At 58.2% G+C, this 19,690-nt stretch overlaps 1 protein-coding gene across 1 annotated transcript in view; it reads right to left on the bottom strand.

The window, feature by feature from the left end:
* Positions 1-7,733: 7,733 nt before the first annotated feature.
* The window catches only part of LOC119107533 (SWI/SNF chromatin-remodeling complex subunit SNF5), a 44,407-nt gene continuing 32,450 nt past the window's right edge, over positions 7,734-19,690 (bottom strand). Inside the window, exons 6-7 of the mRNA XM_037231017.1 lie at positions 15,162-15,305; positions 7,734-9,937 (exon numbers count right to left, since the gene is read on the bottom strand). Of these exons, the coding sequence (XP_037086912.1) occupies positions 9,776-9,937; positions 15,162-15,305 (306 nt within the window). The 3' untranslated portion in view covers positions 7,734-9,775. The remainder of the gene's footprint in view (positions 9,938-15,161; positions 15,306-19,690) is intronic.

Below are 19,690 nucleotides of genomic sequence, written 5' to 3'. Positions count from 1 at the left end.
GCCGCCTCTCGACGACTGCACACAGCGCGCGCGGCGCAAACACTGCAGGGAACGGACAGCTGCGCCGCGGCCCACAAGAATAATGAAGAAAAACGATCGGTGGCGCACACAGAATCGGAGACGCCCAGTGGGCGGATCGGCCGTCTGCTCCGCTCTCCGGCGGACCGCCATTAACGATGTTTGCCCAATTACGGCGGCCTGCGCTGGGACGGTCGGGGCCGATGCCGGGCTGTTGAGCAGAGCCGGCGCGCACTGATTGGGTGGATGGGACAGGCTTTTTCCGAGGAGTGATAAGTGCGGAGCGAAATTTGCGAGCAGGTCGCGGCTGTTTGTCGGATCCGTTTACTTTCAGCGTCTCTATCCCCTTTACCCCAATGGTAGTTAATTCTGTCTCTTTCAAATTCAATTTTGGTGGAGTCCACGACCGATATATGGCAATATTTTACTGACCAAACACCACAGACGTGCCCATTTGCACGGAGCGCCCACGGTGGTCGAGTGCGCCGGTCTGTCGTGCCGCTGACTGACCCCTCGTTAGAGGCACAGCTGACGTGACCGGCTGTCAGCAGCTTCTCTAATCGCATGTTGATATCAGCTGACCAGGATCGGTGTCCGGTCGTGCCGCTGACTGACTCCTCTTTAGAGGTACAGCTGACGTGACCGGCTGTCAGCAGCTTCTCTAACCGCATGTTGATATCAGCTGACCAGGATCGGTGTCCGGTCGTGCCGCTGACTGACGCCTCGTTAGAGGTACAGCTGACGTGACCGGCTGTCAGCAACCTCTCTAACCGCGTGTTGATATCAGCTGACCAGGATCGGTGTCCGGTCGTGCCGCTGACTGACTCCTCGTTAGAGGTACAACTGACATGACCGGCTGTCAGCAGCTTCTCTAACCGCATGTTGATATCAGCTGACCAGGATCGGTGTCCGAACGGCCGGCGTGAACCGCACGCCGAGTTATGCATTCAATCAGCCGCCTGCTGTTGCAATGCATTGCCGGTCACGACGAATCATCCCAAGGTGTGCTTACTTTAGTATTGTATGCCTCACTCAGCTCTAAGGCAAACTTTGGATGAAGAGGCGTTCCGTCTTTTTGCAATGTTAGAAGGAAGAAGCAGGGACGCGAAGTTTGGCCAATTACGCATTCTGTCACTTTCAGTGTTGTGTTGTGCTTTGTGGTGTTGCGTTGTATTGTGCTGTGACGCGAAACACTCACGATACTTCCAAGATTGTTTCCCAGATACGATGCCGATTGCTGCATCCGATTCCTGTCGTAGGATGCCTTACATCAAAACCGAAAGCGAGTTCATTGCGGCTTGCTCTGCCGCGTGAGTCAATGCCCTGACGGCTGACGGCGGAGAGTGCCGGGGAGACCCACCCGAGCAGTCTGTCCACAAGCCAGACGCAGGGGGGGGGGGACCCAGCCGAACAGTCTGTCCACAAGCCAGACGCAGGGGGGACCCAGCCGAGCAGTCTGTCCACAACCCAGACGCAGGGTGGACCCAGCCGAGGAGTTTGTCCACGAGCCAGCGCAGCACCCACACTGGCGAGCGGCCAGCTCCCACCTCCAGGTCTGCCGGAGCCCGCTCCCAGCCGGCAGACAGTCTGCCACGTCACGTGACGAGCGACGTGGCCCTGAGGTTCGGCGCCGCGCCCGCCGCGTGCGAAGGCTCCAGGGCGCGCCGAGGGCTCCAGGGTCGCCGGCCGGCTCCAGCGCCGCTGCCGCCGCGTCTGGAGGCCCCCGGGCGTGCCGAGAGCTCCAGGGTCGCCGGCCGGTTCCATCGCCGCTGCCGCCGCGTCTGGAAGCTCCAGGACGTGCCGAGAGCTCCAGGGTCGCTGGCCGACTCCAGCGCCGCTGCCGCCGCGTCTGGAGACCCCCGGGCGTGCCGTCCGACGCCGCGCTCGCGCGTGCTCGTGAACACCGCCCGCCGGTCAGACGCCCAGCCCGTCTGTCCGGGATAAAGACCCCCCAGCGCGTTCGCACCCAACCTCAGCAAACACCACGTCCTCGTTGAGGGCAAGTGTGTTTGCCTTCGCCTGCTACTGGTGTTTCTTCATTCATCTGTTTCTAAAACCACCCTCGGCGCACCGGCTCGCCGTGTTTAGCCAGTGTCAACGTCTTAAAAGTCCCGAGTCTGCACTTTTGTTGTTTGCCAAATTATTAAATCTACTTTACTTTAAGGAAATATTTGCGGTGCGTATTTGTCCTCTGGTTAGATCACAGCTACAAACGGACTTTTGTCCGGTGGGGTGGGCGAGAGAACTGGCCGCCCACTGGAATTGGTCGCTGTTTGCTCGCCGAGGGGGGGGGCACGCCAGCTCTCGGCAGGATGTCAACACACCAGGTCACACTGGGGGCACGCACCCAGCTTACGCGGCCGGGCCCAGCCCGAGTCACCATTCAGGGGTGGCGCCGGATTCCGGCCGGTCCTCGCCGAGTCGTGAATGAGTCGCTTTGTCCCGAGCGCTTCGACAGCAGTGATGGATGAGCGAAGCGGCGGCAAATATTGTGCTCTCTCGTCAGGCCTGTGCTATCATATGTCCACCGCACCGGCGCAAACACAGACGCTGGCCCGGGCTCCAATCACGCACGCGCCTTTACGACCGGCGGCGACAGGACACGCGCCCTTTACAGAGCTGGGACGCGGGGGAGGCCGTTTACGAGTCGGCGGCGCGCGGCGGCCGCTGTTGAGCACCGGGCCGGCGCCGGCAGCCGGCCGGCCGCTTCCCGGCACGTGCATAATGAGCGCTAAAGACCTGTAAAGGGCGCATTCAGCGCCGGCAGCGATGCGCCAGCTGGCGTTGACTTCTCTCTAATTTGTCACCGATCGACAAAGCGCGACAATACCGCATTGGGAACGCTACAATGAGCCGCGACGGCCCCAGTAATAATCGCACCTAATTTGACAAAAAGGCGCGGCCATCAATAAACTGGGCGGCAGCGGCGGCGGTCCCGCCCCGTCACTCGACCGGCGCTCATGAATCGGGCGCCCTTTGTCGAGCCGGTCCGGCTCGCGGCCATTCACAGGCGCGGCGCACATTCCGCGCGCCCGGCCGAGGCGCGCGAAACGGCCGCCGGTTCGGCACCACCGAGGAGCACCGCACGACGGCGTGTCATCGCCGCGAACTCCGCACGACGGAACACCCATCGCCACGAACTCCGCACGACGGAACGTCATCACCACGGACACAAACACCACGGAACACCATCGCCACGAACTCCGCACGACGGAACACCATCACCACGAACACACACCATGGAACACCATCGCCACGAACACAACACCACGGAACACCATCGCCACGAATACAACACACGGAACATCGTCGTCACGAACACCGCACGACAAAACACAATCACCATGAGCACAACATCCACGGAACACCATCACCACAACTCCGCACGATGAAACACCATCACCACGAATTCCGCACGACGGAACACCATCACCACGAAACAACACCACAGAATATCATCGCCGCGAACTTCCGCACGACGGAACACCATCACCACGAACACAACACCACAGAACATCATCGCCACGAACGCCGCACAACAAAACCCCATCACCACAAACTCCACACGACGGAACACCATCGCCACGAGCACCGCACGACGGAATACCATCGCCACGGACACCACATGACGGAACACCATCGCCACGGACTATTATGCACAGCATCGCCATCAACACCGTACGGTGGAATACCAGTGTGATCAACACCCCACGCTGGACACGGCCTTCAAGAGAGGCTATATAAAAGGCCGTGGAGCTCTTGTGGAATGGCTCAGAAGTTTCTTCACACAACATTCAACATACTGATCAGAAAACTTAAACCAAAGTAAGATTTAATGTAGTGCTATTTGCAATCAAGACATCATGAGTTACATTCGTTATTCGATGCCAAGCCCCACGTTATCAACGATTTTTTCTTCGGGGAGAACGCAGGATCTGGATTTCAAATTTTGCACGGGTATAGACTTTTCAACTGCATCATACCCGAAGAGAAATAATCAGTGACAGTAACCGTGCCAAACTGTTACTACTAATAAGGGGGGATGAGCAGCTATGAGTGATGCCGGATTTTATCCGTGCATTCCAAGCCGTTTTTGTATTAGATCCAAGTGCACTAACAGCACATGCGTTTTTTTCCTGTGTTATGGATGGCGTAGTAATGCCAAGCTCATATTCCGTCAGTTCTGCGCCAAGTTCGGTGTTGATTGTTGAAGATTTCCAAATGTTAAGTCTGTACAGCTGTTGACAAGCCTGGTGGAGCCACCAGCTATGAAAATAGATCCTGGTTCAGATACGCTTAGCTTCGTCGTTATTTGACGTCAGCTTAAGTGAAGTTCATTCGCATTCACAGGAAAAATATCACTACAACACAAATGTCACGAAACTATTTGGATCTAGAAGGGTTAAAAGCGATACACAAGCCAGACAAGTATGGGATACCTTACAATTTCTGCTCAGTGGAATGCCAAAATGCATTGTCAAGCCATGCTTTTGCCCCGTTTTGACTTGCCAGACGTCTGGAGGATTGTAATAAGAAAGCCCCCATGATATGGTTAGACAGTCCTGAGTGGCTCAACATTAGTGCAGCTACTTTTTGACGGTATAGCCCCAAGAGGCAAACGACGTGGAACACTGCCGCTAGGTCATGATGAAATTTCGCTCTAGCCAAGCCTGTCTTTTTTGCAACGCCATGTCAATCTAGTTAAATCAAAATCTACCAAAACTGCTACAGTACATGGCCAAAGGTCGGCACCGATAAAAACCAAGTACCGGATATTTATGAATATTTGAAGGTTGATGAATGGTGATGTAGATTTTACCTGTTGGTCATGTTGATTGCATCTGTTGGTTATGTTGATCGTTCCTGTTGGATATGTTGACAAAAGCTTTTGGCTAGTGTCATTTATATTGAGGCTACAGCAAGTGCGATAGATTCAAGACTCACTGCAGATAAGAGCTTGCGGCATATTCTTTGTCGCGTAGCGCATTTTTTGGGCAAAATTAGCCACCCGTAGTCTATATGTAAAAAACCATTTGCTATAGAGATGATTTATTTTCTTGCGCAGTCGAAATGTTAAACGCTTTTGACTTTGAATGACCACATCTTCCTAAGGTCTACAGAACCAAGCCAGAGCGAGCCATTCAGATCATTCTGTATCTTTCCCGGAAGCAAACAACTGACCCACCTCGGCCCGCCAAGCTGGTTAGCACATGGTGACACGTGGCTTTACGTACCTGCCTAAAAACATGCGCGGATGGAATTAAATATCACAGGTGGCGAGACCATACAGCCACAGGGCGCGCAGGCTTATTAAAAGATGGCAGCACAATACAGTCACAGATGGCAGTACCACCCAATCTACGAGGCGCCCAGGAGTGGGCGGGCTGCAGCACTGAACTGCAGCTGAACGAACCCTCACCCAGGGGACCCAGCATCTTATCAAGAGGACAACGCGACGCCGTTTTGCTTTCTCATTTCTCCGTGAAGAAAGTCCTCAGCTTTTGGCCACTCGATTTTTAAATTGGTATTTAATTTCCACCGCGAACTTTTTTCCTCTGGTTTTCCTCTGCGCACCGTTAATAGCTCGACATGGTATGTAAGTATATGGGACGCGATTATATTCTTTACGAATTGGTGAATCCTGCCAGTCTTATGCTGAGAAGCTCAAAGAGCACATGACACAACGACTTAAGGTTGGCTGGTAACTGCGCTCGAAGGCTGGCAAGGTAACAACGTAAATGACAAGATTTCGTCAGCTTACGGGTGGTGAAGACTGCAAGAGATTGTCTTTGGTAGGTGGCTCACCTTACAGGGAGTGGTTGAAAACAAAACCGGTCACTTGCACACGAATTGCAAATAAATATGAACCACGCAACATCTCATGACACGTAAATCTGTGTCAATGGTGCAGCAGAAAGCGGCGAGGTCAGTAAAAGTTGTAAGCCTTTCATGTCATATGCTTTCTGCCGGTTAATACAAGGCTAGCTCCCAGTGTCAAATCAAATACTTAGTGTCATTAGGATGAGAGCAAAACAAGGCTTTGCTGCATGTTTGGAGTACAAATACGAAGGAGTACAACTTTGCTACACCGGTGCTGCATCATTTGAGCATAAGGCGACTGCTGGCGGTCCGCAAGATGTGAACGGACCTTAGAACAACATTGTCTGCAGCGTTCATTTCTTCGAGAGATTAGATTCAAAGAAGTAAAAGCATTTGACCATATGATTATACAAAAAGAAAATTCTGGGCTATATTTCAACCAAAGCATCATTCCAGTCAAGGACATAAGTCACAATCATGGCAAAGGCATGAGTTCGTGTCCAGGCTTCGGCACATAACCAGGTAATTACCTTGGTGGGAGCGAGATAAACGTCAACACAGGGCATGGCTCGATTTGTGTGGTGTCACGTTCTAAAGGAAACTTATGCCATAAAATAGTTGCTAAAAGCGCTGGAAGCTGTTTATATCCAGGACAAAGATTCAGCACCCAGGAAGTAGATGAGGCGCACTGGTTATGAGATGGTCAGCTTCTAACACTTCGAAAATGGCCATTACAAGGGTCATGCCGTCGGAGGTCTGGGTCGAAGGCATTTTTTTAACACGCGCTCGGGTGGGGGGGAGGAGGGTCAAATTTACCCCGCAAGGTTTTTCCAGAATGGTTTCCGAACGGCGCGGCGTGCTTCCGCCACACTGAGGACCGCTCCACTGTAACAGTCAACGGAAGAAGGCCTGCTTCCGCCACACTGAGGGCTATCTCCATTGCACGGGTCACGGACTGGCTTCCACGGCACAATGATTCACCGAGTTTGGAATACTGAGGTTCCTCTCAGCTTTTTATGCCCATAGCGGACAAATTGTTCGGATATTTCTGGGCCCCTCCCGGCCAGCAAACAAGAGCAGCACCACCGCGGTGGCACCACCGCGACATCTGAGTCACCACTTGATGTGGCTGGGCGCCACCAGCAGTGGACCCGCCACATCAACAGCTGACCTGTAAGGATGGATATAGCACAGGTGACGGCACCCTCCCGTCACGCACTGCACGATCTCAAGAGCTGGCAGCACAGGCGATCCCAAGAGCTGGCAGCACAGTCGAGCTCAAGAGGTGGCAGCACAGTCGAGCTCAAGAGGTGGCAGCACAGTCGAGCTCAAGAGGTGGCAGCACAGTCGAGCTCAAGAGGTGGCAGCACAGTCGAGCTCAAGAGGTGGCAGCACAGTCGAGCTCAAGAGATGGCAGCACAGTCGAGCTCAAGAGGTGGCAGCACAGTCGAGCTCAAGAGGTGGCAGCACAGTAGCCGTGCAGATGACGGCCGTGTCCTGCGCGCCGGATGGGCGTGGAACATACTCCGCTTCCAGGACGGGCTGTCCGCGACGACACACGCTGGCAGCCGGAGGTCAACCGATAGGAAGCCTCATCCGCCCGGCGGCCAGACCCCGCCCGGCCGGACCCTGCTGGCTGGCAATGGTCCCCCTACGCATAGGATGTTGGATAATGCAGCGATCGTTGCCAACTCACGTGTGCCATTTTTGGTGCATGTTAGACGTTGGCAATGCATTTCATTGCATCATTTGTATTAACAATGTGCTCGATATTACTCGATACCGTATTTACATCCGTTTTGAAACGTACGTAAGTTTGCTGCTGTTCTCTCATTCACCTGTATTTTCAGAGCCTCTGGTTGCTCAATCACGGTGCCGCCGTCCTTTCAAATGTGTGTACTTAGAGTTTATTTCAATAACATGGCATCGCCCACATCCGAACACGTGAAGACGCCTCCGCCAGGGAGCTAGCGGCCACCACCCGGCGCCCTCGGAGCCGCATGCCCCGACGCGTACATGCACCCGTCTGATGGTCTGCTCCGCACCTGTGTGCCTGTGACCGTTGTCGTGTCCACAGGCATCCACGGTCAGTTGTGGGGCCCGTGGAGCACGCCTGACACAGCGGTAGTAACACGATCGAAACCACACCCGCCTCTGGACACACGGCAGTGGCCCGTTGTGGGGCCCGTAGAGCACGCCTCACACAGCGGCAGCAACACGACCGAAACCACACTCGCCTCTGGACACACAGCAGTCATGTCCACAGGCATCCACGGCCCGTTGTGGGGCCCGTAGAGCACGCCTGACACAGCGGCAGCAACACGATCGAAACCACACCCGCCTCTGGACAACGGCAGTCCTGTTCGAGGGCGCTCCGCTAGGCGGCAGCACCAACTGGCCCTGCTTGGAGAGGCCGGCCAGGGGGCGGAGGGAGGGGGGGGGGGACGGAGCCGCGCCGGCTACACAGATGGCAGCACAGGGCAGAGGGATAGGGCGTCTCTGTTGGTAGGGTCTCTCCAGGCCCACATCCCTACTGGACCACCTGTCGGGGGCTATCAGGCACCACCCAGCGGGGCGACAGTGCGACGCTCACATCGATATGACGACGACGTGCGACTGCACAAAATCATGCGACATCAACGTCTGATATACGCCTACGGATGCCGAGGGAAGCCGCTCAGTCTTTATTTCACAATCACGCCACATCGACAGCCGGCTGGACAGAGCGCGAGCCGCGTGGACGTCACGGGGCCCGGGGCACGGGGGCGCGGAACCGGGAGGACACCACAGGGACTGGGGCCTGAGGGCGCGGAACCGCGAGGACACCACAGGGACTGGGGCCCGAGGGCGCGGGACCGGGAGGACGTCACAGGGTCTGGGGCCTGGGGGCGCGGGACCGGGAGGACGTCACAGGATCTGGGGCCCGGGGGCGCGGGACCGGGAGGACACCACAGGGACTGGGGCCTGGTGGCGCGGAACCGCAAGGGCACCACAGAGACTGGGGCCCGGGGGCGCGGGACCGGGAGGACACCACAGGGACTGGGGCCTGGGGGCGCGGAACCGCGAGGACACCACAGAGACTGGGGCCCGGGGGCGCGGGACCGGGAGGACACCAGAGGGACTGGGGCCTGGTGGCGCAGGACCGGGAGGACACCAAAGGGACTGGGACCTGGTGGCGCGGAACCGGGAGGACACCACAGGACTGGGGCTCGGGGGCGCGGGACCGGAGCCCGACAGCGGCTAGGGTGCCACACGAACATATAGTGAAACAGGTGTACGGCGATAATTCGACGACAGATGAATGCGACATGGACGTAATTTTGATTGTCTGCGGGACATACATTTAAATGCAGGTCTGGTAGGGAGCCCAGCCTGAACATCGACACAGCACTCGTCCGTCTGGCCTCAAAACTGCCACGTTAACAACGTACAGCCCGGGGTGACGCTCTGGGCTGCCAGCAGGTGTAAGACATGGAGACCAAGAATGAAACATGGGGACCACGAATGAAGAGTCCGTGACGACCGAGCTACATTTTGTACCTAGGTTTGTTCGGGGCGTTATTGCATGCGTCCACAGGGGTTTGTGAGGCGTGCAGCACACATGGCAGAGCGGCAGTGCTCGCGTCCGGGGGACACACAGTCTACTGCCCCCGCTCTCACGCTCGTCAACAACTCCGCCCGGCACCACGGCGGTCTACGGCACCAGCCTCAATGCACCCACAGTCGTCAAGCGTCCTCCACCACCCACCGCCCTGCTACAGCTACCGCGCGCACCGCCGGACAGGCGCCCCTTAGGGGGCGGCACCTCTCCAGACACAGACACAGCAGGACTATCACTCGGCGCCCGCTTCATCGCCCCGGCCGCACCGAGTGCCGCGCCCCGACCCCACCAGCGCCACCTGTAACTACGCATCGCCGCTAGCGCCGCCTAGCGCCGTCAGAGTTGATCGTCGAGCAGCCGTGCGGTCTCGGCGGGGAAGAGCGCCGCCAGCTGCTGGCCGTCGTCGTGCGAGAGCAGCGACAGCAGACCGGACGAGCCGCGGTCCGGCAGGCCGGCGAACAGCGACGGCGGCGCCGGCGGCCGCTCCGGCGTCACACACTGCGGCAGTCAGACCGGTCCGTCACAGGCGGGTCTGGAGCCGCTCCAACGTCACACACTGCGACAGTCGGTCCGGTCCCGTCACAAGCGGGTCTGGAACCGCTCCAGCGTCACACACTGCGGTAGTCGGTCCGGTCCCGTCACAGGCGGGTCTGGAGCCACTCCAACGTCACACACTGCGACAGTCGGTCCGGTCCCGTCACAGGAGGGTCTTGCCCACAGATCAGGTCATGACAGACTGGTGGTACGACACGGTTGCCATCAGGTCAGGCCACTACAGACGGTGGTGGTACGGCAAGGTCGCTCCCAATTCAAGTGACAACAGACGATGGCGGTACGGTACGGCCGCCGCCAGATCCGGTGACAACAGACGATGGCGGTGTGGTAAGGTCGCCTCCAGGTCAGGTGACAACAGACGATGGCAGTGCGGTAAGGTCGCCGCCAGGTCAGGTGACAACAGACGATGGCGGTGCGGTAAGGTCGTGCACGCATAAGTTGGGCAGATCAAAACGATGACTGGGGTTTTAGGTCGCACCGACTTCTTTGCTCAATACAAACAGTCGTTGGTGTACATTGTTCCGCAATCGAAGACGGCTGCTCCGTCCGCCCCGGACAGCCGGTCGCCGTCAGCGACCAGCGGTGATGACACTGCCAGGACAGGGCGGTCGCGAGACGGCCGCGGCCGACGACTAACAGCCGCTACACCTCAGCGCCCCTGTCCGTCCCGGTAAACAAAGCCGCATATATCAACGCTGTGCTGAACTGCTCACACAACTCATACAACCCAGCGGCGCGTCAGTCCACGGCCGGTTGCCACCCGCGGCTCCATAACCGGCCGCCGGCCCAGGCTGAGGTCTGCAGCCGCCGCACAGCAGGGCATGGCTGACATTTCAGCTGTTGTTGACTGGGGTTTTGGCGTACGCTGACCGCACATATATATATATATATATATATATATATATATATATATATATATATGTATGTATGTATGTATGCATATACATACACATAGATGGATAGATAGATATATAGATAGATAGATAGATACACAGGCAGACAGACAAACAGACAGACAGACAGACAGACAGACAGACAGACAGACAGACAGACAGAAGACAGACCAGACAGACAGACAGACAGACAGACAGACAGACAGACAGACAGACAGACAGACAGACAGACAGACAGACAGACAGAAGACAGACAGACAGACAGACAGACAGACAGACTAGATAGACAGACAGACAGACAGACAGACAGACAGACAGACAGACAGACAGACAGACAGACAGACAGACAGACAGACAGACAGAACAGACAGACAGACGACAGACAGACAGACAGACAGACAGAACAGACAGACAGACAGACAGACAGACAGGAACAGACAGAAAGACAGACAGACAGACAGACAGACAGACAGACAGACAGAACAGACAGACAGACAGACAGACAGACAGACAGACAAGACAGACAGACAGATAGAGCAATTTCGTGTTTGTCCTGTCCAAAAGCTGGACGTGGGCCTATCCTCGCATGCTTCGACAGCGGTTCTCTCACTAATTTTTACCGCATTCATTTTAGGCTATACCTTTCGCCCTTCAAACGCAAACATACCATTGTAAGCCTATCGATTATCCATTTGTCACATTACACAACTCTGGAACTAGGGTTGCATGCCGAAACAAACAGCTGCATTTTTATTGTATAGGCAGCGCACCATTTTGTGGATGCTGTGTGCAAAAACAGTGGCAAGTTCTGCCGGCTTTCCTGCCAATAGTTTCTGCCAGTTTGTTCTGACTGGCTTGGGCAATAACCAACTGGTGGAGCTTAATCAAGCAGGCCGCTATCAATTGTTCCTAGTTGACGGCGACCACCCTGACGGTGTTCCCTTTTCGGAAGGGACAAATCTGAGGTAGATGTGTCTCCCTTACATTACCGCTTTATAAATGTTATACACTTACGCAATGGACGTATATCTCAGGGAGATGGTCAATATTTTGTCGTCCACTGGCATCAACAGCAATCAATTCCACCCATTTCCTTAACAATTTCCAATATCTTGAAACTCCTTTCAACCAGCTCTCATTCTTATTATGCTTCTCAACCCTCAAGGCATGCCAAGACTTGCGATTAACTCATTTTTTACCATCTTTTGCTATTAGCCGTCCTCATTTTCTACATCGGCCACGAATATGCTCCACCACACTTGAGTTACAGCCAGTTTCTGCCCGTTTCGCCACCAACATATTCCGCCAGCCGGTTTTAACCGATTAAAACCGGCTGGCGGAAACCATTTCAGCCAACTGCTGCCAACAATGCCTGAAAGCTGCACTTGCACACACACTGATTGCCGGCCCAACAATGTCCGGACGACACTCGCTCGGCGCTCGCCTGACGCCAGGGCTTTGAAGGGCAGGATGAGGCGGCATTTCCCTAGTGTCCGAAGCAGCCGCCTGTGTGGTGGTGAGTGAAGTAGTCCAGCTATGACTTACGAGCGTTCACGGCAACAGCTAGCAGGTACAGATACAAGTACAGAGGTACAAGTATTGGTAATGGCACTAGCACTCGCGAGTGACATGGATCGCCAATGGCTTTCGAACGTGCCCCACCGACACACCAACGACAGCAGTCTAAATAAGCTTTACATTAGCCTGCCGCTCGTGGGAGACTCAGGATCAGCTCCAGATCTGGGCCACCCTGGTCACAGCCGCTCCAAGCCAGACCTAATCTCTGACCAGAGCCGCTCCGAGCCAGGTCCGATCTCTGACCAGAGCCGATCTAAGCCAGGTCCGATCACTGGCTAGAGCCGCTCTGAGCCAGGTCCGATCTCTGACCAGGGCCGCTCCGGGCCAGGTCCGATCTTTGACCAGAGCCACTCCGAGCCAGATCCCATCTCTGACCAGAGCCAGAGCCGCTCCGAACCATGTCAGAACCCTGGCCAGAGCTGCTCCGAGCGAGCCGCTACGAGCTAGGTCCGATCTCTGGCCAGAGCCGCTCCGAACCATGCCCGACCCCGGTCGCCGCCGAGCGCCGTCCGACTACAAAGCAGACGGAGCTGAGCGGCGGCCCAGAGCTGCGTTACCGACAGACCTTGTGTCCGGGCGGCTCTCTCCGGGCGTGTCGGCGGCCGGACGGGAGGCGCTCTGCTGGCCTGCACCGGCCGCCGGCCGTCCGGCCGTCCGGCCCGGCCCCGCGACGCCAAGGGAGCGGCCGCGGGTCGGCTGCAGGGTGACGGTACTCAGTCTCTTCGGTGACAGGGATGTCCATGCTTTTTCATGCTGTCGAACCCCCGCCTCGAGGTTTTCTGCCTGCTGCTCTCTCCCTCCCCCAGCGTCGGCCAATAAGCACCGAGCCGGACGGCGGCCAGCCCAGCATCTGCGCGTTTCGGGCTGGACAAATCGCCGGGGGCGTGTCAGGGTTCGGGGTCAAAGGGCAACGGATGAGCAGCCAACGAAAGGTTGCGAGTGCGGTGGCTGCCGGGAACCATCATTATGGCAGTGTGAATTTATATTTACATCTTGCACACTCAACTGGATGAGTTTTGGAATGCTGGTCGGCTGACCCTGACCCCTGGCCCGGGGGAGGGGGGGGGGGGGGGCTGGCACAGACGGGCGCGTCGGCGCGGGCCGTCCAGGAGCCGACCATTGTGCCGGTAAGCCTGACGCCTGTTGGAAGGACCCACGGCCGGGCTTGCGGCACCCGAACAGGACCCACGGCCGGGCTTGCGGCATGCGAACTGGACCCACGGCCGGGCTTGCGGCACCCGAACTGGACCCACGGCCGGGCTTGCGGCACCCGAACTGGACCCACGGCCGGGCTTGCGGCACCCGAACTGGACCCACGGCCGGGCTTGCGGCATCCGAACTGGACCCACGGCCGGGCTTGCGGCATCCGAACTGGACCCACGGCCGGGCTTGCGGCACCCGAACTGGACCCACGGCCGGGCTTGCGGTATCCGAACTGGACCCACGGCCGGGCTTGCGGCACCCGAACTGAACCCACGGCCGGGCTTGCGGCACCCGAACTGGACCCACGGCCGGGCTTGCGGCATCCGAACTGGACCCACGGCCGGGCTTGCGGCACCCGAACTGGAGCGCCGACCAGCCACAACACAGCTCCCAGCGTTGATCTCGCCAGTCCTCAGTGAAGACCTCACCGGTCCTCAGTGAAGACCTCACCGGTCCTCAGTATGGAACTCACCGGTCTTTAGTGTGGACCTCACCGGTCTTTAGTGTGGACCTCACCGGTCCTCCGTGTGGACCTCACCGGTCCTCAGTGCAGACCTCACCGGTCCTCAGTGAAGACCTCACCGGTCCTCAGTGCATGCCTCACCAGTCCGCGCTTATTGACACAGGACACACGCTCCGAACTGGGCTGCCAGACAGCAAGCACCGGTCGCCAGTATTCAACGACATGCAATCGAACGCCGGCCAGCAAACCACGACTGTAATGACCGCTGTTTAGCAGCCGTTTAGCAGCTGAGCGACCCGTCGGCGCGATCGTCACCAACTGGACCAGAAGACTGACAGCCGCGACTGAGCCAGGCGGGGCGACACGACCGGCACCGATTACAGGCCGATCAGGCGGAGACCCAGACAGATTGGGCGTCCGACGCTGAGCACTGATGACTTAGACCGGCGGAGCGCGCTATGGCGCGCATCAAGCACAGATCCGGCCCAATTCCCAAATAGCGGAGCGTGATTGAAGAGAGCTATCGCAGGCGGGCTCATCACGTCCGTCGGCGCCAGCGGGGCCGGCGGAAAGTCCTCCCAGTCATCGACCGGCGGCGGCGGCGGAGGCGGCGGTCCTCGGCCAGGGCGGCCGCCCTCAGGCTGCCTCCTCCGCCGGCGGCAGGTGATAGGCGCCGGCGGGCAGGGCTGCCTCGTGCCGAACCCCTCAGGCGGCCTCGTGGCGACCCGCCCTCAAGACGGCTGCCGACGTCCGCGGCGGGACGCGACCCAGCCAGCGCCGGCCAGCTTAAACCGACGCCGAGGCGACACGGCCGCTGCCGGCTCCGTGCGGTCTGAGGCCGTCACAGACATGGCTCGCCCGTCCGTCGGGCAAACGAGGTCGCGGTTGTTTCACTGGCCGCTGGCGCACACGCCGAAGCGGCTGGTGCAGCAGTCTGTCCCTCCGGCGGCGTGTAGCTGCAGCCGTCAACCATCGGTGCCGGCGGTGCCCTGCCGTCGGGCCTGCCTCAGCGAGCGGTGCTGCTGTTTACCTGTCCGTCGGGGCACAGTCTGTAGCCATTGGTGAGATCCTGTCCGGTGACCAACAGCCGGATCAGGGTGGAGTCGTTGTTGCGCAGGACGTCGTCCACCGCCTCCCCCGTCTGCGTCGCCGTCGTCACCTTCAGCACCGTCCTCTGCGGCAGCGGCAGGCAAACATGTCATGGGACCAACCGCATACGGCTGGCAGCAGGCGGACATGATACACGGACCGACCGCACACGGCTGGTTCCCTGCGCCCCGACGGCCACCGCAGCAATGGAGCTATATAATAACGGCCGAGTGTCATACCACCGGCCGCCCACTTCCCGAAACGAGCCGTCACCGGTCGTCGTCCTAATGAGATTTTTTCCCTGATCGTCACACATCGCACGCCGCACGTGACGGCGGATGAAAGTGGAGCCGCGCCAGCACCGCACGATAACCTGCTCGCACTGCCCCGCGCTGAGCTTGTGAATCGTTTCCAATCCCCCGGCAAAATACAGCGCGCGCCACAGCCAGCGGAAATGACACCCGGACGACAGGAGATCGGGTGTCGGCTGAGCACTTCGTCATCAAGGCCGAAGTATGTCCAAAGACATTTCAGGCCGGACGTGCATGTCAGCTCCCCGCTCCCAGGGCGATAAATATAGGCCTCCTGCGACAGGTGACGCCACAGTCAAAACAAGCGTCTGATGATCCACTCTGACCAGCCTTGCCAACAGCCCGGACGGGCGGCGGCATGACAAAGGTCAAGGTGGCCGGGTCACGGCGCCAGCCGGCGGGCACCGGCGAGCACTGGCAGCCTCCACCCGGCCGGGGTAGCCCCGGCGTCGGCCGCTCGCCGTCGGCTGGGCCGCGCCGCCCTGTCAGCGGGCTGCAGCTGGAACGGCCGGTCGGCCAGAGCCGGCAACAGGTGCGCCATGCGCGTCCGCTGTGCGGGGACCCGGCCCCAGCTGGCGCCACAGGCTGGGCAGACTCAGCCCGGGCTGGCGCCACAGGCTGGCCAGACCCGGCCCGAGCCGGCGCCACAGGCTGGCCAGACCCGACCCGAGCCGGGTGGTCAGCAGGGGCCGACCGGCGGCGGACGGCAAGAGCGTGGTCACACCCGCCGGCGGAGCCCACCACGGCGGACGGCGGGGCCACCACGCCATCAGGCACAGTACGGTCGCATCAGTTCGGACACAGAAGTGCTCTGGAGACCATGTCATGTCTGGCATGACAAAAGGCTTCTCTGCTGGCTGCGCGATGTCGGCATGGGCCAGACCGTGCAGCGGTATAACTGGCGCGCATGACTGGCCTACGGTGGCGATGTAGCTATGACTTCGATCACGCTTCGTGCCCCATTAGTCACAGACCATGACTGCTCTGGCCAGACAGTTGAGTCCGCCGCCCGTCTCTGCCGTTGCGGAGACCTGACAGCTGCCGCTCGGAGACGGACGGGGAGCGCGTGTGGCGGGGTGTGGAGCTGACACGCGGCGTGGCGGCGCGTGTCAGCCTGCTGGCGGCGACCAGCCAGCCGCCCAAGCGGCGCGCGCGCATGAGACGGTGCCGACAGGTGCGCCGGCCCAGCTCTCCACGGCCTGTCCGGCGCCGGCCCAGCTCTACACGGCCTGTCCGGCGCCGGCCCAGCTCTCCACGGCCTGTCCGGCGCCAGCCCAGCGCCCCACAGCCCACACTTCGCGCTCACCGGACCACTACCGCCCGACCACGCCCGGCCGGGCCACACTGTCGGGCTTCGACATGGACGACACATCCACTGAACGTCTGACCATCGGCAAACGGCTACAACTAATGGGCACGGCGCCGTGCTGATGATCATTAGCGTCAGCTGCCTTCGTGAGTGAGGCCGTGCCAGCACCTAGGACGACTAATGCGAGTCAGAAAGACCGGCCGGTACTCAGCCATGGCCGCGTATCCATGGAAAACCATTCTCATGCTGCCGTGCCTATGCTGCCTATGCTGTCTATGCTGCCTATGCGTGCCTATGCTGCCGTGTCTAAAGCAGCGGGCACGTGACATGAACGATTGCAACATCATTTTGACGGGCTGAGACGGCATTTACGCTACAGTCCGACAAATCAGTGTGGTATGAGCCGGCACTCGCCAGGGCCGGGCTAGGCGTCTGGGCCCCGCCGCGGGCCGGGCTAACCTCATGGGGCAAAGACAGCGCCTCGCCGTTGGCCGGGCTGGGTCTCGCAGTGGGCCGGGCTCACCCGATGGGTCACTGGTCGGGCCTCGCCGCAGGCACGTGCCAAACGGGTTAGACAACGGTCTTATGAAATCAAATTAGGCCTTACATAAAACGTAAACTGAAGGCAATTACTCCCGAACTGCTCGGCACCTTGCCAAACATGGTCCCATCACCAACAGTGATGCACAGAACAGTGATGAGAATGGGCTTGGTTGGGAATGTACAATTGTATGGCATGAAGCGATGCTGACATGAAATCAGACGTACATGCTTCTCAGCTCCGCCGATGTGTGGCAGCATCCGACATGGGTGGCGGCACCTTCCGATGATAAAGTTGCCAGGTCGCAAAAACAAGGATAGGTCGAGAACGGTCTTTTCTGCGGTTATTTTATCAATGTTCAGGCGTTCCCCGCAACCGCAATATTGAAAAAGGTTTGGACATTTGGTCCACTTGCTGTTCTCCGCGAGTACATCGACATCTGTCAGCCAGGCTGATGCCTGTTTCCTACACGAGTACTGCTCACGGTCCCGGGCTTCGGAAGGCCGGCAGCGAGCTTTAGTCGGGAGCTTTAGCTCGGCGCGCGGCCGTTTTGTCGGAGCGGAGGTACCGATAACAGCTCAGAGCGGAGGCACCGACAGCCGTTCAGGCCGTACCATCGAGCGGCCACGGCCCGCGGCACACCCTCCACCTGTGTGACAGGTGTACGTGAGCGAGACGGTCCCCTCCCCGCGGAGCAAGCGCCGCCGAGTCGACGCTCGTGGCAGGCAGATGAGACACGACAGCCCAGGCCGCCGCTTCCACCCACCACTGTCACTTGTGTAGCGGGGGCATGCAGGCAAACAGGCAAAAACGCACCGCTCGCCTTCATGTCCCGGCTTGATGTCAGTAAGGCAGCCGCCGACTCAGAGCTGACTGGCATTCCGGGGGGGGGGGGGGGGGATTCTAGCGCGCGCGCCGGTGCCCGCTCGCAGTCCCTGGCGGAAGCCCTGCTCGGCCCAACGTCTCTGAAGCTGTGTACCACGCCACACCAGGTCCACACCAGATCCGCACCAGATCCACACCAGAGCCGCACCAGAGCCGCTCGCCGGCTCGACACGGAGCGGCGCCACGAGACGAGACATGGAGGCGTTGGGCCAGGCACAGAGTACCCTCATCGGGCGAGTAATACTTTAAATCCTCCACAGATATATCAGGATTAAACTGTTGGATACGACAAGTCCAAATGGTAAATGATAGCCCTTGTCATCTTACCCCACAGTCGTCATCTGTATCGGAATGTTCATATTTTTCAGGCGACTGATACCCTTAAGAGTCACGCAAACACCCTAAAAAAAGACACAAAAATCCTTTGAGAGCTTTAGCGTAGTCTGACCCCTGCAGAAGCGCAGCTAACGCGCCACATGCCCCTGTTAAAGCGCACGCCCCACTCCACCCCCGTCATGAAAGAACAGCTTTTTTACCGCAACACTTTGACACCTACATAATTCCACAATCTGATGAACAGGAAAATTATTTTGATCGTTTGACTTTGAGTCTCGTTGACTGCCACGCGCAGCGGTATGTCGCGCACAGCAGTAGTCAGTTGGCGACAGGGCCAGAGGGTGGCCGAGCGCACCGCAGTACGGCACGCAGCTGAGACGACTGTTTTCGGGGTCAACGCATCACAACGTTTACAGCCCGTTACTGCCTTAGGTACTGCACCTTTTGGCGTGTGTAGTGTCTCCCACCTGTTCACAGTGCGTGGGCACGGTGAATTGGCCTGGGATGGGGGCCAATGACGTCATAGGGACGTCGCAGCCCCCGGCTGCGTCGCTGAGTACCCGTTATATCGAGCGTACTGCTTAGTGCTTTGCAGGCGGCACCAAACGAAAAGCGTGCTGGTGCAACTCGAAGCGATACGATGTTAACAATGTTAAGGGTAAAGGGCGTGTCACAAGAGCATGACGGCTAATTGGACATGGCCTTTCTACTGCTCCGGTTCATTTCATTCTTGGAAGTCATGCGTTTTAAAAGATGTTCAGTCATACGAACCATTTCGGTTCAACGTCTGCAAGTATACTTCACATGACCTTTGATGATAACCTAAGTGTGGTGTCACATAATGGACTGGCTGCGAAAAACAGCCTACCAAACGGATCGACAAATTGCATAGGAGCAATCCAAAACAGAAAATGAAATTGCAATTTCTGCAGAAGCGGGAATCGCCGTGCAAACCTTCACTGCTGATGTCATAACTCAGTGGTGTGAATTAAACATCGAGCACGGACCTCAAGATGTGTAAGATGGATCACTTGCCAGGCACTGAGTGTTTGGTGGACGTACCCTGCACGGTTCCATAGCTATTACCA

This window comes from Pollicipes pollicipes, unplaced genomic scaffold (assembly GCF_011947565.3).
Source record: "Pollicipes pollicipes isolate AB1234 unplaced genomic scaffold, Ppol_2.1 Scaffold_2555;HRSCAF=2994_pilon_pilon_pilon, whole genome shotgun sequence".
NCBI lineage: Eukaryota > Metazoa > Arthropoda > Thecostraca > Pollicipedomorpha > Pollicipedidae > Pollicipes > Pollicipes pollicipes.
The sequence above is the reverse complement of the archived record's forward strand: the minus strand, read 5'-3'. Positions and strand labels throughout refer to the sequence as shown.